This window comes from Dama dama, chromosome 15 (assembly GCF_033118175.1).
Source record: "Dama dama isolate Ldn47 chromosome 15, ASM3311817v1, whole genome shotgun sequence".
NCBI classification, from domain to species: domain Eukaryota; kingdom Metazoa; phylum Chordata; class Mammalia; order Artiodactyla; family Cervidae; genus Dama; species Dama dama.
In genome coordinates this window covers 63,662,207-63,678,883 of record NC_083695.1, presented here as the reverse complement: position 1 = coordinate 63,678,883, position 16,677 = coordinate 63,662,207, and the positions used below count along the sequence as shown (strand labels likewise).

Sequence of the window (16,677 nt, the reverse complement as noted above, 5' to 3'; positions counted from 1 at the left end):
ACAATCAAAGCTAATTTTTAGTTTTCTTTGATGCTGTGGTATCTTATCTGTATAATAATCAGAAGCTCTATTGAAAAACAAAAGCAGCAAAACAAACAAAAGCAGGCAACACAGAAGTCTTCAGACGAGCACTCTGAAACATCTATTTCTGGATCCCAGTTTATCTCTTCTGCCCTATTTTCAAAAGTTAAATAAGCTCTCATGTTCAGTTTATAGCAGGGAAAGGCTTAGCTATATTGGTAGAAGAACCTTAAGCTCTGTTCAACTTTAAGGATAAGAATTAGCCAATATCAAAGCAAAAAGGAGGAGGAAGGGAGGGAGGAGAAAAGAGATCTCAGTACCTAAAACCTTTCCATTTTTGGAGCTGGAAAGACCTGGGACAGATACAATAGGGAGAGGAGAGGGGAGGTAGGGATGGAGATAGAGATCCTGTTTTTGAATAATACTGGAAAGAATAGCAGTGTTAGCTTTATGTACATTTTATAAAATATTCTGGCCTTTCCTGCTCTGAAGCTTAAAACAACATGGAGACAAGGACTGGCCATCAACATATTACATTGGGTTCTCTGACTTGTCTTTGCAAGCTAGTTCACGTGCTTTGTTATTTAAAGCTGTACTGATTTTAAGAGGAGTTGGGTCTTTATTCCACATTCATGAATTCTGAATTCAGGTTAGTGAGCTATTAGAAAATGCAAGAGTCTATTTCAGCCTAACTCTTGTTGGCGAAATGCTTTGGAGGGGTCGTCATGGATATAAGTGACTAAATATCCTGGGTTTCCAGGGCAGTCCCAGCTGAAAAACCTGTTCCAGTGAGAGTACCTGTGGTCTCATTTTTAGTTCCACGCAGCCATATCCACGAAGGGTTCAGATCTTGCTTCTGCAAGTCTTAGTGCCTGGGTCGGTGTTCAGCTTATTTAGAGACCTGTGCTTAACAGTGGCGCTAGTGGTAAAGAACCCACCTGCCAATGCAGGAGACGTAAGAGATACGGGTTCAACCCCTGGGTCAAGAAGATCCCCCGGAAGAGGGCATGGCAACCCACTCCAGTATTCTTGCCTGGAGAATTCCATGGACAGAGGAGCCTGGTGGGCTAAAGTCCATAGCGTCGCAGAGAATCGGTTATGGCTGAAGTGACTTAACAGATACACACACATACCCCACCCCACCCCCGCCCTTGGAGAGCCATCTCCCACCACAGAAACTCGTGTGAGTTTGACTCGATCCAGGGTCACAGTTTAGACAGTGACCCCGAGTGGCACTTTTGCAGAGCAAATTATGTGAGGATCTGCCGAGGGCGTGTGGGGTTCCAAGGAAGGAAGGCTGTTCGAGGGACTCGTTTACAGTGGAATCAAAACGAATGATGACAAGGGGTTTCTCAAACTGTTTTCTTAGCTGCACTACCACTTTGCTAAACGATTTTGTTTTGAGTTGGCCCCAGAGTTCATTCAGGTTTTCCCATTAGCTGTTATGGAAGAAACAACGAACTTTGGGGCCAACTCAATATATGGAACCTGAGCATATGAAATGGGTCGCAGCTGAGCCAGGCAGCTAGAAACCACACCTGGGGCCTCCCCATCCCACTGGGCAGGCCTGGGTATTCTGAAACTCAGCAACATAGACCAAAGACAGTGCCAACACCCAGGCGTCCATCTCAGCCTGTTTCCCACTCAGCCAGGCTGGGGACCAGCTTTGCTTGTGGAAATTCTCTGGAGAGGACCTTTGGCTCTTTGTCCCCGTGCGTTTCTGGGTGTCAGGGGCAGTCTCCCCCCAGGATTTGTGAGTGTACCTTCATGACTACAGGTCTGTTTGGTTGGGTGGGTTCTCCAAACCCAGCTCTGAACTGTGTGGTTTGCCATGGTGTAGCTTCTGGTGCTTGGCTCGTCCTCTGTCCTCTGGGCTCCCGGGTGTGGCTGGACAACAGTTGGTGCAGGATGGTGGCAGTGGGGGACTTGTCACTCAGTTCTCTTACCTGAGCCGGATGTCTCCTGATTACATTTTGTTTTGTTCACTAGATGATGACTCAGATCTGTATTCTCCTCGATATTCCTTTTCTGAAGACAGTAAGTGGCTTAGAATTTCTTGGTTGTGGGGGTGGAAGGGAGAGTGGTGGACGAGGGAAGGATCTCCCTGTTTTCATCCATTTTAAAAGTCTTTTGCACCCACTTTTTCCTTCTCCAGCAAAATCTCCCCTTTCTGTGCCTCGCTCAAAAAGTGAGATGAGCTGCATTGATGGTGAGAAGGTAGTTAAGAGGTCGGCCACACTTCCCCTCCCGACCCGCTCTTCCTCACTAAAATCAAGCCCAGAGAGGTAAGTGTTCTCATCAGCTCCATGATTTTAGGCTCTAATACACAATCTCTTTCTCTGAGTCAGGCAGCACTGGAGCCAGGCATCAAGCAGACCTGAGTTTGAATCCCTGCTCTATCACTTATTAGCAGTGATTTATTTTTTTGACTCTTAGTGTTCTCATCTGTCAAATGGGGAAACATTTTACATTCTTTGGGATACTGCAAGGATAAAACAAGATAATGCATGTAACATATCCTGTAGTCCTGGCTTATCAGATGGGCTTAAATAATGTTAACAATAATTATCATCACTCTTTCCCTCTTCACAAGAGGAATCTTGAACTATAGATTTGTCATGTGTTTTAATACTCTCTGTGCATACTGATGGGGCCTATAGCAGAGAATATAATTTTAAAATGAAGCTACACTTTTTAGTATCTCTTTATTTATTCAACACATTATCAAAACATAAGGCTTGATGGTTGAAATGATATTTGTCATCTCTTAATGCCCACACTAAATGACCCAGTTGTCTTTTACTGAGTCCTATGCCCTTGGGAGCAGCTTCCAGGGCATCTGGACTGGTGTCCCAGGCATCTCCCAGTTCCATCTTCTAACACTTCTCAACCCCAAATAGGTTTTGGCTAAACAAAATTATTTTCCCTTTAAATACACATGGTTTCATACCTCCAAACTTCTTCCATCTTTATGACAAATAAATGGCTATTTTTGAAATCCCACATATATGTACATGACATCTGCTTCAGAGTTTGATAATTAATTTGAAAGGAAGGCTGGGTATACCTGCAAATCCTTACAGTGCATTCATTAAGCACCTACTGCGTGCCTTCTGTGTGCGATTGAACAGGATGCTGTAGAGGCACATTGGACACATAAATAATTGTCCCTGCCTTCACGAAGTTCATAGCCTTGCAGGAAAAACGGATTATAATCACAGTGTAAAATGCAACTATGTGCCTGCGTGAAAATTTTGCAAATAATTTCCAAGGCTTCATGTATCCTCTGAAATCCCCTACTGGATCAGGTTAAGTACCTGTGCCAAAGGCTGCATTTTGGGTGATTACCAGGGTAGGGTGTGGAACAGGGAAGAAGAACATGGTTATAAAAACAAATAATGTTGTGAACTTCCGTGGCAGTTCAGTGGTGAAGACTCTATGCTTCCAGTGCAGAGGTTTCAGGTTCAATCCCTGATCAGATAACTAAGATCCCGCATGCCACATGGGGCGGCCAAAACAAACAAACAAAACAAAACAAAAGTATTTATAGAGTGGTTCCTGTGGGCCTGGTGTTTTGCAAAGTGATTTGTATGCTGAGACATACTGTCTCATTAATCCTTACAACAACCGCACTTACCCGATGAGTAAACTTAGTTCAGTAGAGGCTAAGTGCTTGGCCCAGAGGAGCCAGCTAGCAAGGGCTGTAGTAGGGTTGGAACCACAGCTGCCTGGCTCTGGGTCCTGCATTCTCTCTCACTGCACTAGCCTGAGTGGGAAGTACAGGCATGTCTGGGAGATGATAAGCCCCTGAGAGCAGAGCAAGGTGAAGGATTTTTTCCAGAGCACACTTTGCAGCTGCAGCTGCTGCTTTGCTTCCCTTTCTTGTCTCCCTGCTTCCCGGTGCCTGGTTGTGAGCACGGGACACCTCAAGCCTTTTGTGAAGCGAACACAGGGATCAAACTGGTTGTTGGAAGAAGGAAACCAGCACAACTGGACGCTTTGTCCAGAGTCCCATTTTGTGCCTCGGATATAAAAATTCCTTGATTAAACTACAGTCGGCCAAAGTCGTCAGACCTGTCGGATGCCAATTTTCATGAGAATAGCTTTAATAGGATTTTCTTTCTGCAGGACTGACTGGGAGCCCCCAGATAAGAAAGTGGATACAAGAAAATACCGCGCAGAGCCCAGAAGCATTTACGAGTATCAGCCGGGCAAGTCCTCTGTTCTGACCAACGAAAAGATGGTAATGTGCATATTAAAGTGCTTTTGTCTCACCCTGCTCGCGTTCTTTAATCCGGATGCATTGTGTGCTTGGATTACATTCTTTCTCCCTTGAGATAGACTTGCTTTGTTTAGAAGACAGTGACAATATGAAGTATTTTCACCCTTTTCATTTGGCAGGTGTTCACAAAATAAGTGCTGAGAGTCTGCATTGGAAGAATCCTCTCACTGTGGCTTTGTTGTTCTTTTTGTGCATGGTTTTCACTAATTTTAAATCTGCTAGTGTAAAGGTTGATTTTGCTGCTGTCTTTTTTAAAAACATCTAACCATTCGTTTATCAGGCTTGTTGCTAACCGGACTAAAATTGTAGTTTTAGGGGTGACTCATATTTGAACATGCATACATTTTGTAGAAGTTACAAGAACATCATTAAAAACCAGATAATTAATATGATGATGTTACTTGGAGGGAAAAAAAGCTCCAGGCTGTTAGACTATGGCTTTTAGATCTTCCTTTTCTGACAAGTTCAATAGAGAGGACACATTGCATGCCCCATCTGATTTGTGGTTCCCTATACAAGTTCACATCTCCAAGCAGTTATCAGTGGGGAGCATGGCCTGTATGGGCATAGAAGACCACCCTGTGAAGGCAAGGGAGAATTTTTACAAACTGATTGGTTTCATATCTGCCCGTCACACTTCCTTTTATTCACCCTTCATTAGAACAAGCTGGTTTCAGAATTCTGATCATGGTTAAAGGGACCTCCAAGGCTCCATAAACCTGGCAGCCCTCCGGCCTTTCCAGCAGAAGGGAATTGTCGTGCTGGGGATTGATTCTCATTAAAATGCGGTTACCACACTGAGTCCAGAATAAGAAGGCCCCTGAAATGTGCGTTCAAATTCTTCTCCCTCCGCCTCTTTTGCTCTACATGTTTTTAAGGAATAATTGATTTGACTTTTACTAAAATACAAAGGTGACATCTTTAAAAGCACAAAGGGGTAAGTAATTTTAGTTAGGGAAAAAAGGTTCAACAGTTCACCAAAATGCTTCAGATTTGTCATTCTCCGGCATTTACTGTGCACCAAAGTTATTTTAAGCAAAAAGTTCTGAGACGAGTAGCGAATTTTGCCTCTGTCTCCTCCCTTCACTGCAGGTTCTCTCTCTGTGAGAAGGTAATAAATATGGAAGGTAACCTTCCACACAAGTCTTCCTAGAAAGAAAGTTATGTCCTTTGAGTATGTTCCTGACACTTGAATAATAAGCAAGGGACATACATCATGTATCCGTACACTTCTGTGCTTTCAGATTCTGTAGGCTCCTGGGTGCTTTTGTTTTGGCGATATTATTGTTCATAGATGGTCACTGCTGTTACTGAAAGCTTTCCCCTTAATTTCTCCTTTGTTTCCTCTTCCTTTCCTTGGTTCCTAGTAATTTGACCACTACTCAAAACTACGGGGAAAAAACCCCAGAATCCATAATTTTGTGCTCATTGATACCACAGTGATCACAGTATCCTCCATATCATAGTCCTTGGGAGCATTTATGTTGTTTTCACAAACCCTGAGAAGTAGCTCACTCTGCCCACGGGCCCCACTTTGGAGAGTTATGGTGGCCATACACGTGGGTGGTCAAGCACCATCTGGCTGTTCCCACACAGGAAGCCCCTCCGGCTGTACCAGGGCCTGGGCCAACCAGTTAGGACATAAGACCCAAGGCCGGCTGGAGATGAACATTGCTGTCTAGCTATTTGTTCCCAGAGAGTAGTTTTTCATTTTAGAGAGAATTTTCATCTTTTCATAGTCTGCTCTTCACAGAGGTGGAAACAGTCCTTTATTTTTGAATTTTTCTTCCTGCTGTTTTTGCCACATGAACAGAAAAGTTGGATTGGGAGTTTCAGTGTGAGTCCTGCCTTTCGGTTTCGCTGTTTGGTTTGCCAGAATTTGAGGGGCCCCTTCTTCCCCAACCTCCACCACCACCACCACACTCGCACGCATGTGTACACGCACACGTTTTTGTGGTGGTTAGCTGTGAATAAGTGTACTAACTAGAGACAGATAGAGAATCTAAATTTTCTCCCAGAAAGGCACATCTTTTTTATGGGGGAGAATTCCTGTTTCCCCCCAGTGTTTTTCCAGCTGGAGGTGCTTGTGTCTGCTTAAGCCTGGCAATTTGAACTGTGACCTCACAGGCACATCTGTCCTGTTCGCACAGAGGGCTGACGGGTAGACCGTGAAGATTGCCTTAGCATTCATCTTGTCCCTGCAGCAAACCCACAGCATCCCAGACAAACTCTGTGCTACCTGCAGGAGATTCGTAGGAGATTCGCAGCCTTGGTGATCTGTTCAGCTATTTGACAAACTCATATGAAGTTCTTTATTACTATTTGGCCTCCCTCTTATCACAGTATGGGCCCATTTTCTTCTCTTCTGGTCTTGGAGTTGGAGAGCTACTGGTTGGTCCCTGCTTTGTCAGAAATAGTTTTTTTTCAGGCTGTGGTCCTTTTACATACTTTACATACCTCCCAAGTCCCTTACAGAACTGAACCTCAGCTCAATTCAATAAATATGTACAGTTGACCCTTGAACAACACAGGTTTGAACTGCACAGTCAACCTAAACGTGGATTCTTTTCAATAGAAAATGTTATAGCCCTGCACGACTGCAGTTGGTTGAATTTGTGGATATGGAGGAACCCTGGATACTAAGGGCCTGCTGTAAATTATACTCAGATTTTTCAACTGCATGCATCCCTGAGGCCCAGGTTGTTGAAGGGTCTGCTTGTAGAATAACATTTATGTGCCAAGTCCTGGGTCAGATGTTGGGGTTCCTGCTCCCATAGGGATAATGTGAGAAGGACAGATATAAAAATCATTATTACAAACACAATATTTATTTGGAAGTGTAAAACATGGGGATTTACCCAACTTAGTTTCTCCCCAGTTCAGAGTCACCTTGAGCTCCCTCCTGACTTTTCAAGTCTGTCACTCGCCCCTATGTTAGCTTGGTATCATCCACAAACTCAGCAGCCCCACCACCCCCTTCTCCTGGGGAGTATGAGAAATGTAAGCAGCACTGGACTAGGAAATGGAAGGTTTCTGAGTTCCAAACTCAGATTCGGACACTGCCTTATGTCTGGGGGCATCACTTAACTTTTCTGAACAACCACAGTGTTTTCACCTGTAAAATGGAATTATTATCTGGCCTGCCAACCTCGCTGGAGCATTGAGTGAGAGGGTCACATGTGATAATGTGGGTAAAAGATCTGTGAATATAACAAAGTGCCATGTAAATGAACATGCCACATTCAGATTCTTTAATTACAGTCTGAAGCTAGTCTCCGGCTCCCGTCCAAGCAGCAGAACTATTCTTCTGAGCGATCAGGCATTTTCCTCGTGAGTCCTCTGCCTTTTCTGAGGATTTTGCCAAGCTGGGAAAAGATAGCTCCCTGTCGTAGAGACCTCAGCGTGGCTTTGTGGAATCTGCTCTGCCTGCCAGAACAGAGAGCCTGCTCTCCATCCAGAAGGACAGTCCCCTATTTGTCCATTCCGTGCTTGAACCTAGAAAGGAATTAGTGCAGAATCAAGTGCTGCGTGGTATTTATTACCTCTTTAACTTTCTCGCTGGGCAACTCCAAGGTTGGCTGCTCTGGGTGCAAGCTGGTTGACATGCCTCCTGATTCAATTCTCAACCCAGCATTAACCTTGGTAATAAAACAATCTGTGAACAACCTTTGACAATAAAATGGGTTGATTCTTTCAGAACTGAGTACCAGGACATTCAGGTAGTTTTCTGAAAAAGTTGGTACATTTTGTTTTTTAAAAAAAAAAGGGAAAAAAAACCCAAATTATTCCCAGAGAGCAGTTTATAAATAGTCTTTTAAAGCAATAAAGATGAAATAGGTTTCATGAAGCCCCATGATACAAGGACCTAGGGTATCCCCATGTCTAACCTGTCCCTCCTAAATGGTGGTGTCCTTGTAGGTATTGCACCTCATTTCATTGAATAAATATAGATTCCAGTATTTTACAGAATTACAGAATCCACTGAGATGGAACACACATTCTCCAGATTTTAAGTTCCTCTGCCCCTCAAGACAGTTGGAAGAAGGTTTAGTCTGAATGCAGGAGGACAGACTGTTTCAATACATATTTTCCTTTGATTTCAGCTAACTGCTATTCAGTTAATTTCAGCTAAAGTTAAATTTCAGTTAATTTCAGCTAAAATTAAATTTCAGCTAAAGTAAAGGACAGACTGTTTCAATACATATTTTCCTTTGACTTCAACTAACTTCTATTCAGTTAATTTCAGCTAAAGTTAAATTTCAGTTAATTTCAGCTAAAGTTAAATTTCAGCTAAAGTAAAGTTATCTACCAGATCTTCCTGGGTTTAAAGCAAAAGTAGAAATAATAGTAAGGATTCTTATAGGAATCTTAGAGACTGGTGAAGGTCATTAAGAAAGTTTACAGCCATTTCAACAAGCTGCAAAAGACCCGACCTGAATGTTAAGAAAAATGTGTCCAAGGGAACTGCTCTGTGAAGGAGTCACTTGGAGATGTGTCCACAGGATGTGCAATTTCCTTTCTATGTATTGTGGCCCTGAGGGCATGTTTCTTATGTTTTCAATCTCAATGGAAAATGTATATTTTCTATTTCATTTTGTCAGGATATCACCATTTCTCTCTTTTGTGACTATTAAGATTTTTTGAAACATATACACATAAGAATTAAGCCGTGAGCCTCTAACAGTTTCATCTGATGTGATCATATCTCCAGTTTATTAAAGGAAAACTGATTTGCTTTCCAGGCACTCATTTTCCAACTAATTATTTCCAGAAACATATGCTCTTCCACAGAGCAAGGTACCAGAACTTTATAAATATTTGACGAAACATGAAATCCCAAGGAATCAAATTATCAGGCTGTGAATTACCTCTTAGAGCTGTATAAAATGAGAAAGCTAACTTATTTTTGTAACATAACCCAGAAGTTTCTTCCCCGTGTTGTTCTGTTATCTGTCTTGTTCAGCTTTTTCCTTTATTTTTTCCCCCAGTTCTTTAACATTTATCTCTTAAAGCACAAGGTATATCTGTCTGTATTCATCCCCCATGGATGCTTGTTTAAAATGTTTTTCACTTGTGTCTTCTGTTTTTACTTACATCATCTTTCACTTTACTCTTGTGTGGGACTTGGTTTCTCACCTACTCATGTGCCATTAAAGATGCAGTATTAACAAATTGGCTTTTATAAAAGTGTCAGTATTTGCTGTTGATTTTGAAAACCTGAAGACAGCCTTGCACATAAGCACTAAAACCGTACTAGCCCATAAGAAGTGTTTGCTCTACTCATCTGGCGTAGATGGCTAAATGTTTGGTGTGTTCACCAGGTTATTTGCTTGTAACTCTTAGCTCTTTGGAAAGAGAAAAGAGGGGCTCTCTTTTCTCCCACCACTCTGGCAATTACCAAGGAAAACTGTCATGCCCATGTTCAGATGTGTTGAGAGGGCAGCCGTGGGGTACAGTGCTCTCCATCAGTGTCCCTCTGCCTGGGGACCAATGAACAATTCCCTCACTGCTGCCTACCTCAGTGTCCTGTTTTCATAAACACATCCTTTCCTGCCTGTTTCAGCTCCTGATTTTGCTCATGTCTGTTAAAAAAAAAAAAAAAAAAAAGGATGATTGCTGCTGTTGAATGCAGGTGCTGTATATTTCTGGAAACCACTGCATCTCTACTGGCCGGTTCCTATGTAATCTCTGCATAATGTTATCCTTCTCTTTCTTCCATTTCCCTGTCACCAACCCCTATAGAGTCGGGATATAAGTCCAGAAGAGATAGATTTAAAGAATGAACCTTGGTATAAATTCTTTTCGGAATTGGAGTTTGGGAAACCGGTAAGTTTAATAGCTTCAGTGGTTATAGACACCATTTTAAATAATGCTGTTGCTGCATTGTTGCTGCTAAAGAATCAGATCTGTTTGTAAAGAGTTCAGGAAGTGGGGAACAGCTTCGTTGACTGTCAGTAGTGGGATTGTCAGTTCTCACTACAACCTGTGAGCTTTCCACTGCTTTACTTTACCAAGAAGGGACAGTGAGCTCTGGGAAGTGTTTCTTGCTAGAAGATTTCAGGGAGACACAGCTAAATCATTGCTTGTCTTAGGACCTTTCAGCACTAGCAACAAATATCACACACCTTATAGACTGCATTATTTCAGGCTTCGGTTCGGTCCCTTGAACAAAGGCTTCACAGTGTGCTGAAGACAAACAGGAAAAAGCATATACACTGAGAAAGGCCAGCATTGTCCCTATTTTAAATAGAAATTTTAGAAACACGCATATAAGAGAAGTGACAAAGCAAAGGGAAAAGGGCCTTTCTGTGCACAGGTGGTCTGAGAATGCCACCCTGTTACAGACAACTTTTAGGGAATGATTTCTATGAGGTAGGGATAGTATTTACCAAAATTATAGATGAGAGTTAGGAATTCTAGCAAACTTAGTATTCAGCCCAATAGCCTGCAAATTCTGTGATGTATCTGGGTTGGCTTTGGTACAAATTGATTTTTGGCAATTCAAGGAGGATTTTCTTGGCCTTGCACCCAAAGGAGTATCAAACAGGAGGGAGAACTGAGCTCATTTTTCCACTGGACATAACTGGAAACTGACTTTAAAACTTCAGTTACTTTAAAGTCTTAATTATGACAGCAGCAAAAAGAATGTACAGGTGGAGGGATTAAGTGTATAAAAATAAAACATTCTATTAGATGTTTGTATGAGACTTTAAGCATTGAATCTGGCACTTGAATCACATGATTTAGAATAATAGTTGTGTTCTTGTGTTTTTTGCCAGATAGCTTTATAGTTCAGGAAAATGTTAAATTTCATAGTATACTTTTCATGAAGATGGAAGACAGAGAAATTTAGCTGGTGCTCTGAAATTGCTCTTTTGATTGAGCCATGAAGAGCTTTGTTGGAATGTTCAGGCATTTTCAGAGTTAGGAGCACCTGACTTGTAAACACTCCACTTGTAGGAACAGGCAGTCCTCCTTTGTCTTCTCGGAGTCCCCTACTATCAGCCAAGCAGCCCTGGATGAACACCGCCACCTAGTGGTCAGAAGCGAGGGACACATCCAGCCCAAAGTGTGCACAGTCTCCTCCCCTCCTCAAAGCTTTGGTGCACACCTCACTTCTCCTCTCTCCCTTTTTTCTCTGCTGTCCACCATTCACACGTCAATGAAGTCGACCTCCCACAGTCTTTTCCACGTGCAGAACTTTAGCAATATCCTAACCTTTTTCTTTTTCTTAAAACCTGCTCAGTTGTCTCACAATAGAAAAAACCTTTGGAAATGTGTTCCCCCCAAAAAGACGATGATTAGTACATGCAATAATAATGCCGTACTTTCATCAGAGAAAGAGTGATATTAGCTTTATTTTTTTCCAAAAATCCAATTTATGATCCAGGATTAGCTACAACTAACAATTTTTCATAAACTCCAGTTATAGGTATTTTTTCCCTGAGGGAAACCAGAATGTTAAGTCTTTGGTGAGGCTATAATTAAACATTATATTTTAAGTCAAAGAAGAGGAATCATCACGCATTTACAACACCTAGTAGCAGTGGAGACCAAGACTAATTTGTATTACAAAGTAAAAAATGCCAAATATTAAGAGAAAGTCATAGCATTAAATTGTTGATAATAAGGAACCTGTGCCATCGATTTTTTAAACCCTGTTGAGAATCTATAATTTCTAGCCATCTCCTCATTTGCCAAATAACTAGTTTTACTGAAATATTAACTTTTAGGGAAAGTTATGAAGCCATGTTTTTCTAATTAATTGTGGCTGGTTTATTGTTTTACTAAATCTGTCATTGTAATTAATACTCCTTCTGTTAGCGATTGACAGCATTTCAGTCACAGTGTGCCTAGATAGGCTCTGTGAACAGCTCAGTGAATTAATTGTTTCTATGGGAAATGGTAGTCTGAACACCACACAGCCAATCCAGACAAATGTTGAGAAAACAGTCCATCTGTGTACTGGGACCTTCCTGAAATTTGTGTTCCTACCCTATTGTCCCAACTGACTCTTAATTATTTAAAGGCTTAGAGATGTTTTTCCAAAATGCCATTTTCTCTGAAGCCAGAGTGTTCCTTACATAGACCTTAGATTTCGTAAATGGGACTACTGCTTCTTGTATGGTCTTTTAAAGTAAAAAAGATGATACTTTTGAAGACTTGCCAAAGTAGCTTAATCAATGCCCATATCCTGAGGAATAGCATTGAGATGCACAGGTCCTTATGGTGTGAGGCATAAAGGTGAGCTTGTTACCTGGTTGAACCAGATTGATGACTGGATAGTACTCCCAGAGCTTGCGAGGAAGGTGTGATGGGGAGAAATTGTTTTCTTCTCTTCACTTCTCCTACCCCAATCAACTCTGTGCCATTAAAGAGTAAGAGATAGAGATAAAAGGGGTATAAACTGTGGAAGTTGTTTTGGAGGGTTTTTCAGCCATTTGGGAGCAGAATGAAGTTAAAATTCCAGTCAAAGTATGTGGATCATCGTTTCTCCTTTTTATTCCACGTGAACCTAGGACTCGCTTCCCAGCAGTAAAGCCAGCCAGAACTGTAGATGTTTACCCTGCATTCCTTTCTTCCTCAGCCCCTTCACTTAAAGCCACCCTGATTTAGTGAGCTGAAGCTTCAGTAAGACCCTGACTATAATACCTTTTAGGTCTAACGAGTTGTAGAGTATCAACTGATTTAAGACTTCAGGGACCATTCAGGGAAGATGATTTAAAACCAATTTTATTTGTAAGCACTGTCTAATATTTTGCAGGAAGTAAATGAGTAGGGCTACCATCAGTGACTTGAAAAAGTCTCCATCCCCAATAAGATTCAACTGTATTAAGTGCTTAAAGATGAGTGATAATTGTCAGTGGCGCTTACTCTACAAATTGCAGAATATAAGCATACAGAGATCACGTTACTGACCTGCTAATGGTAGTGGTGAAGGCGCCTTGGAATCAGGTTACTTTTCATCTATAAATTCATTACAAAGGGCCTGGGTGTCAGCCATTTCTTCTTCCTCCCTCCCCACTAGAATTTTGACAAAATTGAACCAGATTTCTGTAAGTAAGCTCAAGGTGAAATGTAAAACTAATTTGAATGCTGCCATAGAGCTGTTTATGATGAAATTTGTGCAGAATGATAGGAGTTATTATGAACTCATGTCCTCAGAGGTCATTGTGTAAGAAATTTCAAGTCTAAGCAGGCAGAACAAAAAGGTATACAGAGTGGGAAAGAGATTGCAGGTTTAGACGTATCTTATAACTTCCAGATATCCTCTCCTCTGGTTCCCTCTTGGGGCTTCCGTGGTAGCTCAGCTGGTAAAGAATCCACCTGCAATGCAGGAGACTCCGGTTCGATTCCTAGGTCAGGAAGATCTGCTGGAGAAGGGATAGACTACCCACTCCAGTATTCCTGGGCTTCCCTGTTGGCACAAATGGTAAAGAATCCACCTGCAATGAGGGAGACCTGGGTTCAATCCCTGGGTTGGGAAGATCCCCTGGAGGAGTGCTTGGCTACCCACTCCAGTATCCTTGCCTGGAGAATCCTCCTGGACGGAGGAGCCTGGTGGGCTACAGTCCATGGAGTCACAAAGAGTCAGACATGACTGAGCAACTAAGCGCACACACTGGATCCCCCTTAAAACAATTCTCCTGGCAGATTGCTACTTTGGGAATTCCCAAAAGTAGCAGATTGCTACTCATTCTAACAAGAAGAGTGAAAGGAAAAAAATGAAAATAACCTGTTTAAATTCAAAGTATAAACTCTTCCCTCTAAGAGAGATGGAAGGTCTGCCTCTACGATCAGCAGTGTTACCAAGTCTTGTTAAACTGTAAGAGATTAAAAAAAATTATCTGATGAAATTGTCTAGTTATACAGCATAACATTTAACACCTGGTTTATACATGGATTTCCTTGCCACAAATCACAGAAAGCACATTTAGCACCATTTACCGACCCTTGGTCAGATCTCCAAATTCACACATCTGTGAAGACATGAGAAAAATTTACAGTGGGAGAGACTACCTCCAAAATGTGGGCTCACAGTGTCAGTCTTAGTTGGAAAAGAACAATGTGGAATTGAAATGTTTCTGTTTTCATTCAAATTGGTGTTAATGCTTTTTCTTTGTTTGTTCTTTTTAAAGTTTTGATTATTTCGTATCCAACAGTTATTTCCCCGAGACCTAGATGTAGAAACAAACCTCCCACTTCACGTTTCCAGCTCCCAAGAGTTCGTGGGGTCCCCAGGCAGCCTCAGGAGGCAGAGTGCCTGCTCCTTCCGTTTTTAGTTCACTTTTCTGTGTTGAGACAGTTCTCCTAATGTTGCCCCTCTTTGTTTGAGCCGGTCTCCATGTTTGTCTTTATGTCTTTATGCTCATTTCTTCATTTCCTCCTCTGCTTCCCGTCAGCCTCCCAAAAAGATATGGGATTATACTCCTGGAGACTGCTCTATCCTTCCTAGAGAGGATAGAAAGGTAATTCCGCTGTGCTCCTCCTGCGGGCTGTGTGTATGCTCTGGCCTGACTAGTGTGAGTGTGTTGTGGGGTATTTCTTTTAATAAGTCCCCTCCTCCCCCTCCTTTTTCTTTTTTTTTTTTTAAAAAAAACTTGACTATAACTTTTCGTTTTTGGCTTGGTGATAAAACAGTTTAACAAAGTCTCTAAGACTTATACTAATACGTAGAGGTTTTAAAAGCAATTACTTATTCTACTGACATATAGTATGTGTCATAGTCACCATACTCTGAAAAGAGAGAAAAATAGGTATTTCCTCAAAGGTAGGTTTTTGTGGTATGTATAGTTCCTCTCTTTAGCAAGTAGAGTAGCATTTTGGAGCTCTGATTGCCACAGGATTTATATTCTCTCTGCCTAATGCTGCATTCTTGGTTTTCCTGCCTTTAACTCATTTCTAGTAAGCGCTGGTATTTTAGTCATGCCCATCTTTGCCTTATTAATGTATGACACTAAACAAACTCATTTTTCTAATGTAACCTTCCATGCTGTCTGCCTTTGCTCCTAACTAAAACGCTCTTTCCCATCTTTTCTTTCTTGAACCAGACTAATCTAGAAACTGATCTCAACCTCTGCCAAACAGAGTTAGAGGCAGATTTAGAAAAAACGGAGACACTTAATAAAGCACCCAGTACAAACCTGTCACAGGTATTTCTGAGTTTTTCTCATGCCCTCGGTTCCCTTTGCTCTCTTCTTTGTTCTGTGGTTTTTGATGTAGTGGGGGTGATGAATGGTTATGCTGGTTATTTTTAAGCTGCATGGCTTTCTGACCTCCTGGTTTAGATCCCCCTTACCCCCTAACTTAATTTTTGCTTGGATTTTTTTTTTTTTTTTTTTTTTTTTTTGAGCTTGGCATTTTCCTTACAGGGAATTTTTCGGATATATATATATATATATGCAGGCTGGCTGGTGATTTAGCTGCTCCCCCGCCCTTACCATCCTCTTTCTCTGCTTTCAAGGGGTCACCCTTACAGCTCCCCTCTGCCTCCTTGGGTGTATACCTTCTCTGAATTTTCAGGGAGCCTTTTGTGGGCAACTTCCATAGATTTTTTGCAGCCCTGGGAGATACAAACCTCAGAGATAATTTTCAAAAACACAGCCGCCGTGAATCGAGAGCCTCTTATGTGGACGGCACCGTCAGAGTAGTAGTATTTGTAATTTGCAAGGTCAGAAAGTTCTTAATGAAAAAATGTGCTCCGGAGGCCAGACAGCCTGGCCACATGCATTTGAAACTCAGCCTGCATTGATATTTTTATAGAGAGCTATGTCCCAGTGTGGTTTATTAAAGGATGTGTCAGAGAGAAAAGAGAGTCCAAGATAAATGGGCTCCCAAGGGAAAGAAAAATACCAAATGTTTGGAGAACGGCTCCCCATGGCTGCCTGACAAAACAAAGGAGACTCATACCAGGAAAGGGTATCTTTACAGAAAATAAAAAAGGAATGCGGACACTGCTGAAGAGGCTAGGATGTCCACAGACTATGGCGGGAGATGTGGAAAATGCTAGCGGACCACGTTATTCTTAGACAGAACTGAGACAAGGAGGGTCAGGCCACCAGTATAGGTCACTTGGATATGAAGTCACGTAGAGCCAGGGACTCAAACTGGGTGATCATGGCCACAGCCAAGGGGGCCAGGATAAGAGGGGGACGGAACTGCAAGCAGATACAGGGGAGTTAGTGTTTGGGAGTCCAGAGTCCCCAGAGGAAGAGTTAGCCTGCAGAGACCAGGGGTTAGGCCCAGGGGAGTGCAGAAGATGAGCGACAGTGCTCGCAACCAGGCGGATAGGTGACGGGGTGGGCATGGTAGGGGGCTGAGTCTCCAACCAGGGCAGAGACTGGCAGCTGCTGTCACTCTTGTGGGAATGGAGG

At 42.2% G+C, this 16,677-nt stretch overlaps 1 protein-coding gene across 5 annotated transcripts in view; it reads left to right on the top strand.

The window, feature by feature from the left end:
• SORBS1 (sorbin and SH3 domain containing 1) overlaps nt 1-16,677 on the top strand; it is a 232,300-nt gene that overhangs the window by 169,293 nt on the left and 46,330 nt on the right. For 3 of the 5 annotated variants that reach the window (XM_061162242.1, XM_061162241.1, XM_061162240.1), the window contains 3 exons: nt 2,011-2,058; nt 2,177-2,306; nt 4,150-4,264. In XM_061162242.1, the coding sequence (XP_061018225.1) occupies nt 2,011-2,058; nt 2,177-2,306; nt 4,150-4,264 (293 nt within the window). Of the gene's footprint in view, nt 1-2,010; nt 2,059-2,176; nt 2,307-4,149; nt 4,265-10,045; nt 10,130-15,354; nt 15,457-16,677 lie in introns of all 5 variants that reach the window. The other 2 variants (XM_061162243.1, XM_061162244.1) reach the window with 2 other exon arrangements.